The sequence below is a fragment of the Pundamilia nyererei genome, unplaced genomic scaffold (assembly GCF_000239375.1).
Source record: "Pundamilia nyererei isolate P.nyererei 1_Seehausen unplaced genomic scaffold, PunNye1.0 scaffold00136, whole genome shotgun sequence".
Taxonomy (NCBI): domain Eukaryota; kingdom Metazoa; phylum Chordata; class Actinopteri; order Cichliformes; family Cichlidae; genus Pundamilia; species Pundamilia nyererei.
Window position 1 is genome coordinate 937614 of NW_005187537.1, and position 13053 is coordinate 950666.

The 13053-nt window shown below is 42.3% G+C and overlaps 1 protein-coding gene across 4 annotated transcripts in view; it reads right to left on the reverse strand.

The window, feature by feature from the left end:
• Window positions 1-10983, reverse strand: part of slit1a (slit homolog 1a (Drosophila)) — an 85878-nt gene extending 74895 nt beyond the window's left edge. For all 4 annotated transcript variants that reach the window (XM_005743850.2, XM_013913544.1, XM_005743849.2 and 1 more), the window contains exon 1: window positions 10605-10983. In XM_005743850.2, coding sequence (XP_005743907.1) covers window positions 10605-10813 — 209 coding nt within the window. In that variant the 5' untranslated portion in view covers window positions 10814-10983. The remainder of the gene's footprint in view (window positions 1-10604) is intronic.
• Window positions 10984-13053: the final 2070 nt, after the last annotated feature.

Here is a 13053-nt window from a genome sequence, read left to right on the forward strand (position 1 = left end):
ACACACACACACACACACACACACACACACACACACACACACACACACACACACACAGTGCACTTAGTTTTTTGCTAAAACATAATCCTGGTATAATAAATGTTGAGAACTTCTTTAAAAGCTAGTGTTTTTTTGTTGGAAATCAAGGAGGCTCAAGGTGCTAAAAGGAAGTTCAAGCTAAGTTCCAACTCTACTGGGAGATATTAAGACGTCCTTTAAAGCCACATTTGAGCTGCCTGTTTGTCTTTCTGTTCCAGCCTCCTCCAACCAAACACCGCCCCCCACCCCTTCCCTCTCTGTCTGCCATGTCCTTCTACAATCGGTGGGGATTAGCAGGAGCCAGCACAGGGGATTTGGGTAGGGCCACAAGGCCAGAAAGCTAAGTGCTTTGGGTATAATGGGAGCAGTTCCCTGCTGGGAGCTGGCCATTGCTGCAAATAAACAGGAAATCAAGTAATTGAAGAAGTGATTTGAATTTTAGGTTTGTTTTCAAGTCCTAACCAGATGAACTTGACTCCGACACCCAAGGTTGTTTGGTGGATTTGTTGACCTCTGGTTTGTGTAAATGTAAGATTTACTTTAAACCTCAATAGTAGATTGTATTCTCCTGACAGAGGGAAAAACAAAGCAGGCAAAGCAAATCATATAAGCCTCGAAGGCACTGAGAGTAATCAAAACACACACTTTGTGTGTTCTATTAACTTTCTGAGCATTATGTGTCCACCCTACACTGACCCCCAGGCACTCCTTCGCAAAGTAAAACCAAAAAACTAGTTCCAAATCTACACCGAAACCACTGCTCTCCCTTCCTCAGCAACTCTCTCGCTCTCTCGTCTAATGACCACTCGAGGGACCGTAGTGCTATGCGGTACGAACGAGAACGGTCATTATAGACAGATGGTGGATGTGTGTGCGTGTATACACAGGTGCATCGACAAGCGAAGCGACAGGACCACAGGAAAATAAATAATGGACTGGGCTTCGTTAGCCTGGGCTCTGATACACACACATGTGGAGCTCATTACAGGTGCTTACGAGGATACGCGCATACACCCACACACATGCCTTTTTGGATTTCCAGTGTCTTATCTTCAGGGTGGTCATCGCTGATGAAACCCTGACAACATTAAAAAAGAAAGACTAAGAGACAAAGATTTGGGGGTTATTAAAGAGAGGGGTGACAGAACAAATATATGGAAAACAAATGCTTTTTCCGTTTAGCAATGATGTTTTGTTTTGTTATATAAACAGAAGCCTGTCAAATATCTGCATGTAAGCTGTTATACAACACCATTTCAAAATCTTTTTATATTGTTTGATATTGGGTGGCTGCACTAAATTAACTCTTTCTGGAAACATCTTCAAATGCTGCAGTATCCCGCAGGAAGAGCCATCTTAAAGGACACACCTGTTCAGCAAAGCAGTGACATTTAGGCAATGCTCAAATGCCACCACCAGGCTATAGTGTTTAGTCAGGATAAATCCATGGATTCATACTGTTTATGACATAGGCTGACCTTTATGATTGACATTTTGAAAACATCAAGCAATTTTTTACAAAGTCCTTGAAATTGCTCCAAAGACAGTCAGGTCTTTTAAAGTTGTCCCGACATTAATCTTTCCACCTTAGCTCATCTTCTTCAAGGACAGATGACTTATTGATGCCGTATTGACACAATCCTTGACAGTTCAGTGCCACACTGAGCTGTAAGATTGCATATTTCTTGCATTGTCCTAAGCATGAATTTCAAAAATATATGTACTGGGCAGTGTGTGTGGCTGATTTTTGGATGTCCGGGTGATGTAAAGAATTCTGGCATTCCCATCCATTTCTGTTTAAGGAGGGAGTAGCTATGGTATGTAAAAGAAAGAAAAACACATAAAGAACAGCGGTATACAAACGGTCACATTGTTCAGATCTACAAAAAGATTGCAGAATATGCCCTGCAGACGTGATTAAGCCATGCCTCTGGATTCAACATTGCTTGTCTCTGTGTTTATTCCACATCTAAATAATGGCACAGTATGCCAAAGTCAGATTTAGTGCCAGTTCAAGCAAAAGTCTGCTGTTTATTAGCTACAGTATCAGTCATTGCTGTTTCCTTTGTTTTCCAATCAAAGAGAGCTAAGCAATGGCTTTTGGCACTGCAGCAAAGGCATATTAACTCCCTCCATATACAGATGTTTTCTGATACTGACTTTGTGCGGGATTTCACATTACAGTACCGCAGTATTACTTTAGAGGCTGAAAATTATTAGGTATCAGACTGAGCTCCTATAGTAAAAAGATTTCCACTTCCCAGTCTCAGTCAAATCCATTCCACCCTCTGGAAATTCTGTAAGAATTCCCAATGCTGACACACTTCCTGAGGAGAAAACGGATTTATGACATCACAATCTAATCCGTCTTCATCTTCTGTCCCAAGCAGATTGATGCCTGAGAGTATTTCCTGGTGCACCTTCCCTGGGGTGGACATGTGGCAGCTATGCTCCATTGCCCTGTATCTCTATAAATTCAAAGAAGCTTGAAACACTGCTACAATGCTGAAAAACTCATTACGTTTATATCTACCAGCTGCTGGGGTCCCTCTTCTGAGCCTTTTTCTGACCTGTTTCAAATTGAGCCACATTATGTGAAATGATACTCCAAGTCAGAGAATAAGCAAGCACAGTGGCTCACTGAAGTTTTCACACAGATTGATCAACATGTGCTCTTTTTCTTACACACATATACAACTACAATTTCAATATATGAGACCAAAGAATGCATTGAACCACTCCCACTGATGTGTATATGAACAGCACCACTGGGACAGGCAATTGTGTTCAGATCAGAGCCAAATCACAACTAAATGGTCACAGGAGAAACTACTGTTGGCTGCAGAGATTTTCAGCAGCAGAATCGATTTGTGCCAGAAACTTTTCAAATCAAAAACAAACATAGAACCACTGGCTAGCAAATGAGTCATTATGATGAGACAGTTACTTAAAACAAAGCAGGATAAGGCAAACAACTCAATTTAGAGTTCCCACATCTCACAGGTTTTGTTAATCATTCCATTCAGAAACCATATTACTGCTACTAGAGTTGTCAAAAAAAACCCCACTCAGATACAAATCACTACTGAAAAGGATAAGACGATCATTTGCAGCAGTGTTAATACCAGCAGCGCCTTGTTTGCCTCCTCCAGCTGACACACAACTTCACACAGTACTGCAGAATGGCAGGCACACAGCCCCTCCTGCCAATAACACCTGTTCACATGACTTTGACACTTTGACAAATTTCAAGAGGTCAGAGGTCATGCCAACAACATTCTCGTGTTTTTAAAAGTTATTATAAATGTTAATCTAACCAGTACCCATGTTAATGCTACCTGTTAAACTATTAGCAATTATCTGATTAGCCACATTAGCCATCTGTCGTCATTAAGCTAGCAGCTAGCAACTATGTGGAGGCTAGCTTACAAATGAGTTCTGCCCATCTGTATTGTTAATAGACTGTTCATTTAGCTAGATAACACAATTATTTATGTCACCAGAAAAACCAGCACTACCTCACAGAGCCTAAAAATAGTCTCTCTTTTTTTCACCACCTAAGAGAATCTTAAATTTTTTTTATCAGGCAGCTTAGAAATATTGTTGTCATTGATGTTATTGTTTTTATTGTTTCAATTTAAATTTTTTTTTAAAAAAGCTCCTTGGTTTTTATGACAAAAAAATAAGACGCTTTGTCTTTTTTTTTTTTTTTCTCCAATCCTTTTAAAAATAGTATCTAATATTTTCCTGTGAGTCGGTATTGAGTTTGACAATGCCAACTGCCACACTTCGGCTCATTTTGTTTTAGTTTTCATCAATTTCAGTGTTAGTTTTAGTCATATTGTGGGGATTTTTTTTAAATTCAGAAAAAAATATTGTAATATTAACACAGACATCCAGCAGACATCCAAGTAAAAAAAAAAATTAAATCAAGCCTTGACAAGCATGTTGTGAGGAAAAATTTGACCAAATTGAAGGTTTTTCATTCACATTTTTTTTATTTGAATTAAAACTTTATTTATTTTTTATTATTTTAATTACGTTTTTTTCAAACTACATAATTTTATTTGTTTTTCCTTTTTTCACACCTACTATTAGTTGTTAATACGGTTCAGTTCACTATAATAAGCTCAGTCCCATTCCTGGTTTTACTGAGGAGAGTCTGAGGAAGCTGGTTCATTTTAACAGTTGTATATTTACAGGCACAAATTTTACTAACAGGCTGCAAAAGATTATGCAGCAGGCTAGCAAAAGTATTTCCGCAAATGAAAACTGCAGTCATTCTGTATCGCTGCTGTAAGCGCCACAGGACCATTTGTCCTGGACAGCTTTAGCCTGGCAGGGAGGACAGAAGCCAGCTGATTGAGGATTGGTGGCATAGCACTGTCCAAACTCCTCTTGTGGAAACAATCTGATGAACACAAGCTTGACGTCCCACAGCCTAAAATGTGAATGCTCATTAACCACAATCACACACTGATGATGCTCTTTGACCAGACCGCTGAGCACACATCCTAATGAATGAACAGGTTGAGAAGCTGTGAAGAAGCAAAGCATTCCTCCTCCCGCAGACTTGGCAGCATATGGGCTTGACAGCCGTAAAACACGCAGGTGGAGACAGCAGGGGAAGAAAGACAGTCACTGTGAGACAGAAAAAGGAGAAAACTACTCTGACGGCGTTGTTAGCTGTCGAAAACCGACGGTGTGAAGCAGTGTGGCAGAGGGTTGCCGTTAGCCATGGGAGCTGTGGAGAACTGACGGGCTGTCTGGGAAATGTCAGTGGAGAAATGAGGCCTAAATGGCTGGAAGACTACAAGAAGAAAGTGACCTACATACTAGATGGTCAAACGGGGTACGTAACCAGTTGACTGAGCACACAACAGTCTCATACTGAAAGACTGTGAGAATGAGAAGGAAAGGAAGAAAGACCACCATGACCAAAATAATACACTCTTAAACCCAACTGGAACACTTCTGTCCACAGTAAGAGGTCAGATTTCTGCTCAACTCAAAACATTCCCTCTATTGAAATGTGGCTTTCAGACAAGCAGTTAAGGCCTTTGACTGTACATTTTTGGTGTGTGTGTGTGTGTGTGTGTGTGTGTGTGTGTGTGTGTGTGTGTGTGTCAGTAATCGTGTAAGTCTGCCTGTGTGTGCAGTCAGTGCGTAAAGACCGTCTGAGTGTGTTTTCCTGGCTCCTGGGCTCCTCAAGGGCTATTTACAGTTTTCATTCTGCTCATTCAGGCCCCAGGAGCAAGATTACTGATAGGAAAGTTAAACATCAAGCGTATCTCACACATGCATTGCCGTCATACACACACAGAAACACACACACAGCTCCTTCTCATAGCCTTGACCACAGTACGGTCTCCTGCATCCTGTCTTGCTACAGGTAAAAGTCAAGGACCCAAACCCAAACATTTGACTTTTGCTTCTCTTCTCTGGGCCTTCAGACAACAACAATACTCCTGGCAAGAAGATACTATGATGGTTTTTTTTTTGTTTTTTTGGGGGGGGTGGGCGTTCAGAGCAGTTGCTGCTCTACGCAAAAATTTTACAGATGGAGAGAAAGACTGGGAGATGGAATTAAGGAGCCTGGGAAAAGACCAGGTCTGATCAAGCTTCTGATCAAACATAGATAACTTACGGCACTTTCTCATGCTGAATTGAATCAATTAAACATCTGTTCCAATGTGTGTTACGGCCACAGGCTGGAAAAGGAACACACACAGGGCTGTAGTAGAAGCAGAGACTGAAGGGTCTTTCATGGTTTGTACTGTAACCGTAGTTTGTTCAGTGACAGATTCTGAGGTTCTATTGTGGCTTTGCATGCCGTATGAAGGCTTTTAAGCTACACGAATGTGTACTTTGACTAGAAACTATGGATGAAACAGCTGCACAGCCACATCTATTATGTTTCATTTGTTCCAAACAGAAGACTGACAAGATGTTTGGCTCACAGATGTGCACTGACTGGTAATTTGATGGACGCAGCATATGTGTTTAAATCTGATGGCCTCGAAGAATAAAGACTTGCCATACGTATGACTCTCACCCACGCAGAGCACACTGATATCAGCATTCCTCCAGCTCTTTGCAGAGGTTAGCCTATCAACAAACGGATAACCCCCACTGCAAAAACAGGGCCATTTTAAATATTTTCAAAAGAAAATCTATCATCATTTTGATCGTTTACTCGTTTCAGACAGTTACCAAAAGCTGACGGCTTGCAGCTGTGCAAATGTGAGGATTTTTCTTCAGTTCTCTGATATTTGATAGACAATAAAATGGAATAATAAATAAAATGAGAAAGAAACAGCGGTGAGTTGAAGCTCTAAATAACTTAGTGTCATATTTAATCTTAAAATATGAGTTCTAAAGGTGTGGATTCATTTTTTTTTAATAGATGCATTATTTATTGAGAATTATAAAATGAACAACTTGATAAATATCCAAGCTCTAATGTTGCGGTCCTGTGCCATATTGATCTAATTAGCGTGCAGACCAGTGCAGATGTCAAGCTCATGTGGAACACTGTCCATAATTTGCTCACAAGACTTCTCTCAAACAGAAGTGTCTCGAGCAGCGTGAAATGTGGATTATGAAGGCATATCCACAATATCAGCAGAGTGTTCACTGATGCGTGTTTTACACACGAACAGACATCACCCGCCCCTCCACTTTCCTGCTTCTTACTGGCTAGTCAGTAGGGTTAAAAGGAAAGATGGTCTTCTGAGAGATGAAAGGTGATCTAGGTGGATTTTCCAAATTTGATTTTCAAGGTCTTCTGAGAAACCAGCCGTTGTAGACAGCCATGCAGAGCAATCAGTAATGTACACTGTATATGTTAGGCTCGTGAAAAAGTGCATGCCTTGGTTTTGGTGTGTTTTCCTGATAGACACGTGCACTCAAGTTATATCGATAGGGTCATTTCCGAGCTCTCGCGGGCTCAATTAAACACTTCCACAGAGTAGCTGTACTCATTAGAAGAGTGGGCCGGTGGGCCTGCGGTGTGTATAGTAACACAGCTGGTGGCTTTGAGGCTTGCGAGTCAGTCATCGTACTCACACTTTCTACACATGTATGCAAAATGTAAAAAGGGGACTTATTGTTCATTAGAACAAAAACTGAAAGAGCACAGTGGAACTATAGCTTGCAAAACCTCATTTACATTACAGCTCACAAAATCCTCGCTCAAAAGGCAGCTATGAAGAGAGCAAGACAGAGAGAGAGAGAGGACATCCACCTCAGTGTTCAGTACGAGAGGAAAGACCACAGCTGTGTTACACAGGCAGTAAATTGAAATGACAGAGTCCCAGGCCTGTAATTTCACAATGCTCTGCTGTGCATAAACATTCTCTGAATGATCTTCATTCCAGGCATTATCACTCCTCATGGGATTACCAGCTATGAGGATGGATATATTAGACTGTAAAAAAGACCTGAATGAAATTCATTCTGCCTCAGGGCTAGACCTATTCTGCCCTGTATAGTAAATAACATAATCTAGTTTATTCATTCATTAGCTTTGTGGTTGAATTACATCTCTCTTAACTGCTCTGGTGTAGTAATCCTTTCATTAGTGATTACCACTTTAGTTACTGTGCCAGCCTTGGCTTCTTATCGTGCTTTCAATCCAACCCCCCAGCTCCACCCTTCACCCCCATTTCTTTGTCTTTTTCCATCTTGCGCTCTCCACTTTAGTCACACAGCCAGTGTTGGCAGGTAGTAGGCAGGCTGTGTTCAGTCTTGTCAGGGTAAATTATGGATCAGGTGGCCAGTGAGCTGTCAGTTGTACCAGCTATGTGGTGATGCCAGAAACACTACAGGCATTCCCTGGCACAGGCACACACGCCTACCACCTCCAACCCCAAAATGCATAGATGTGGTTATCAAAGCGACCGGGCTGCTCATCTTTAACCACTACTAATCCTCATGTGTTTTCATCTGGCTATCGCTTATTCTCTGCTTGTGTGCAACATACACACATGGAAGCACATGCTGTGGTTTATGCACAAACTAAAGCGAACATCAGATTTATCCAGGCTTGCACAACAGACACACAAACACACACATATGGTGTGCAGCCTCCAACTCCTCTACTCTGGAGGGGCTCCAACATGCCCCCGCATCTCAGTACAAGGTATCTTCTGGCACAGAAAATACATAATCAGTGCACAGACGTTTTGCAGTTACACACACACACACACACTCGCAAAAACACACAACTCCTCCCCTTTTCCAAATCAACTCATTCACAGATGGGACACGCACTCGAACTAAAGAGCGGGGCTGTTAAGAAGACAAAACAAGGAGAGAGAAGAGTTTAATTTCATACCTGTCAAACAAAAAGCTTAACTAAGATCCTTTACTGTGCGCGAGCCAATTTAATCAGCATTACAGATGGAGATTTTCTCTCAGTGTTGCCTGATAAAAGGCCAAGAGAGAAGGGGAGGAGAGGCAAAGAAATAGACAGCGAGAGAGGATGGATGCAGAAAGAAAGCAGAGGGGGGAGGGAGCGGCCAGCGGCCCATACACGCCAGGGTATAATTTTAACACGTGGAGCTCACAGTCTCATTACAGGCTTCGGTCTGAGGAGCGCAGGGGTCAGACCTGATCCAAACCCACAGTGACAAGTGCAAATGGGATTCTGCTGTCTGTCTCAACAGCCTACATACACACGCACAAACACTTTCTCCCAAAAGCAACCCCCTCCTCCTCTAACACATACACACAAACACACACTAAAGTATTGTATACATGAGAGCAAGTACACCCATTCACACAAATGCAGCACAAAACCAGCCTTACAAGGTAAAGTGCAGATTTTTGTATGACGTTAGCCTTTTCAGTTAGCCTCCTAACACTAATACTGCGTATTGTATTAAAGTTCAGCAGTTATATATACTGGAGCATCACACAATTAAAATCTTTATGATTCAAATTGATGAAAAGAAAGTGTCCGTTAGCATCGTTTGGTACAGACGAGGGCAACAAACCTCTGGGACAGTTACATAAACTTGACAAAGTCATTACTCATTCTTGACCCCAGCAGTGGCTGCACAAGTTCATTCAGATAAACACACATTTTCCCAATACATACACATAAATCTCGCTATGCACATGGGACCATCATGTGGGGCTGGTGCTGATTTGTGCAATCACCTTGATGAATCACCCTTTACAACAACCCTCAGAGGATTGTCTCTATTGTTAAGCAGAACCGCTCAACATGACCTAGACACACAGCTTATACATGCACACACGTAACCGGGGGGGGGGAGGCAACAACGCAGGAATAAGTTACACATGACCTTTAAGTACGTTGTGTTTAAAATGCAACGTCTTGAGTGAGATGCTACGGCGATAAAATGTGCTGCTGTACATGACCTATGAATGAACAAACAACTTTTAACACAAAAATACTCTTGAGCAGAGGGGCAGGGGCTCGTTCCAGTGTGAATGGCCATTCATGTAAAAGGAAACCACAAAATAACCATGTTTCCTCTCCGCTTCACTGTTAAACCAGCGTATGTACAAATGCAACCTGGTAACATGCAGAGCGTGAAGCAGGGGAAAAAAAGGTGTTCTTAGAAATTAAATATGAAAACCATAAAATATGCAGCCGGCTCCCACTATGCCAACGCTGCCTCTGACACAGGCTTTCTCTCCTCTGTTCCCACAGCATGTTTTATTCAGCACTGATATTCTAAAAGCTGAAATAGAACAATCTATTTCCCCTTGCACTCCTCACTTCTGATTTGCCGATGAATATTTCAGAAGAATGTCAGAAAAGACAGAGAAACTCCACTCTGCGAGCCAGCATCCGCCTCATCTCTCCCGCCGTCTCCCATCCTCCCACCGTTTGACAAGACAGCTACGTGATACTAGTGCAAGACTCGCCTAAGTAGCTGATTTGCTTAATTTTCTCCATGATTTAACAATTTGCGGAGTGCGTGTTGAGGAGCTGGAGAAGGGGAGACGGGAGAACGGGGAGAGGCAGAAAAAGTAAAAACTGCAATAGAGGTAAGAAAAGAGGCAAAGCGACACAGTGTGGCGCAGACTGGATGTCAAACCTTGTTCTTAAAGTTCAAGTCAGACTTTACTTTTTAAACTCTACATGTATATGAAAAAAGTGAAGAGAAAAGGGGATTTAAATGTATTTTAGCTTCAAAATTGAGGGAAAAAAATGAAGCTACATGCTGCAAGTGTAAACAAATAAGTAAATTATGGACACATGTGAAAGGCACACATCTGCCTCTGGTCTTGCCAGTCCCTCATGCCTATTTATACCTGACTGGAATGCCAGTTAGTGACTGACTGCCTGAGTGACACACAGTCTCTCTCTGACATACACACACACACACACATGCACACACATACACGCAGCTTTACAGGCAGGGCTATTGTTCTGTTTCAGTCTAAGCAAAGTCGTGTGCACTACTACAATGTATCAAGGAAATAGAGGGGAACCAGTAAGAAACGAAGATATTAAAGCTTCTTTTATAAAAACACACACTCATGCGCCCACACAGAGAAGTAACTAAAGCAGAGATCGTACTCACAGTCTTTCAGTGTTGCGGGGGATATTCCTTGGCATGGTTTTGAGACCCAGTCCATGGCAGTCTACTGTGGTTCCGCTGCAGGTACACAGGGCTGGGCAGCCACTGGCATTGCCCACTATCAGGGCAGAGAGCATCGCCACCCACATCCAGAGTGGCTGCCTGGCCAACCTGCCCATGCCTGCCTCAAACCAGCTTTCTCTAATGGCCATATTCACCAGAACGACAACCTGCTCTTCTTTAACAAGCCCTTACTTCTCTGTGTGTCCACCTTCCCCTCTCTACGTCTGCTTCCAAGAGTCTTGTTACACCTTACAAGTCCACTAGAATAAATTCATATATTTGATGAATATGAACAAAAAAAAAAATTACACGTGAGAAATGCTAATATTTTCCTCTCTGCTGTAAAGCCATACAAATCCTTTTTTCTTCTTGTAGAATTCTTTTGATGCTGGTTTGATATCCACCACAGTTTGCAGATGTAAAAGAGAAAAAAAAAAGAAAAGAAAAGAAAAATAAGCAGTTGTTTCTTATGTTCTCCTTGCAAACTCTTCTCCTCTCTCTTGTCTTTGTGGAGTTGGTGTGCTCTGGTCTGCACACGTCTGCGTCTCTGTCCTCCGCTCACTCAGTCCCGCTCTGCTCTGCTCGCCTGAAGAGAGAGGGAATAGGCAAAGAGAGGAAAGAAAAAAATGCCAGTCTCTCTCTCTTACACACACACACACACACACACACTCACTCACACACACACACACACACTAGTCATCCATCACAAGGATCTACAAATAGCAGAGCCCCCGACTCCACCCCTACCCCTCCTCTCCTCACCCATTCCTCTCCCTCCCCATGCAACACCCCCTCCAGAACCCTGCCTGAACTCACTCTCATTCCTGAGATCCCCTTTTCATTCCCTTGACTCTATTCACAATACAAATCTACACCAAGTATCTTTCTTTTTCATTTCTCACTCACTCCACTCCTTCTTTTCTCTCAGGTTTGCCTCCAGGCGAACCCCTAGAGAGAGAGAGACCTAACCTGCATGACACTGCATAACCCCTGCCTGAAGGGAGAGGCTGTGGGGAGACAGTGGTCTGTGTGTGTGCGTGCATGCATGCGTGTGTGTATCCAGTAGGGAAGAGAGGAATCAACACCTCGGTCCGGGGAGGCAAAAAGCCGGAATAAATAATCAGTTAGTGTGGGTCTTAACATGTACATCAAGCGTGGCCACACAGACAGAAGCAGCAGCAGCAGCAGCAGCAGCAGCAGGGAACTGGAATAAAAGAAACAAAACACATATATTCAGTCTGCCTCCACAGATCATGAATCTGCAGGGGAGGCAGACCACCGCCATAAAAAGTAAATCAAACACTATACTTTAAGCACAGCATAGCCACGGGAACAGAGAATATAATCTAATATATGCAAATGCAAAGGCAAACCACTAGAATCCCAATCTTACCTGCTCTGTTTTTTAAATTTGTCAGAGCAACTGGCACACAATCTGTCTCCCAATGCCAGGATCATACACTGGACTCAAAGCTAAAAAATATATATGTATTTAAAATAGAAAAAAAAAAACGTTAAAAAAACCCCGATATGTGGCATACAGTGTGTGAGAAAGTGTTTGCCCCCTTCCCGATGTCCTAGTTTTTTGCATGTTTATTGCACGTAGATGTTTCAGATCATCAAAAACATTTTAAGGTTGCGCCACGGCATTTCAATCGGATTCAGGTCAGGACTTTGACTTGGCCAATCCAAAGTCTTCATTTTGTTTTTCTTAACCCATTCAGAGGTGGACTTGGTGATGTGTTTTGGATCATTGCCCTGCTGCAAAACCCAAATGCGCTTCTGCTTAAGGTCAGAAACAGATGGCTGAACATTCTCCTTCAGGTTGTTTTGGTAGAAAGCAGAAATCATGGTTCCATTTACTACAGCAAGTCTTCCAGGTCCTGAGGTAGCAAAACAGCCCCAGATCATCACACTTTTTTGGAAAATGTGAGACAAGCCTTTTTTTGGTCACCAGTGGTTTTCTCCTTGAACTCTCCTATGGATGCCATTTTTGCCCAGTCTCTTTCTTATTGTTGAATCATGAACTCTGACCTTAACTGAGACATGTGAACCCTGCCGTTCTTTAATGCTGTTCTGGGTTCTTTTCCAACCTCCTGGATGAGTCATCCATGTACTCTTGGAGTAATTTGGTAGGCTGGTCACTCCTAGGAAGTTTTACCCCTGTTCCAAATTTTCTCCATTTGTTTATAATGGTTCTCACTGTGGTTCACTGCAGCCCCAATGTCTTAAGAATGGTGGTGTATTATTTAAGTGATTCCTGGATTCAGCACATCTGCCAATAATCAGGCCTGAGTGCGTTTAGTGACACTAAACACTAAAATCATCAATGAAATCACATTTAATTCCCGATTTAACTATATATGTAATTACTTTTTCACACAGGACC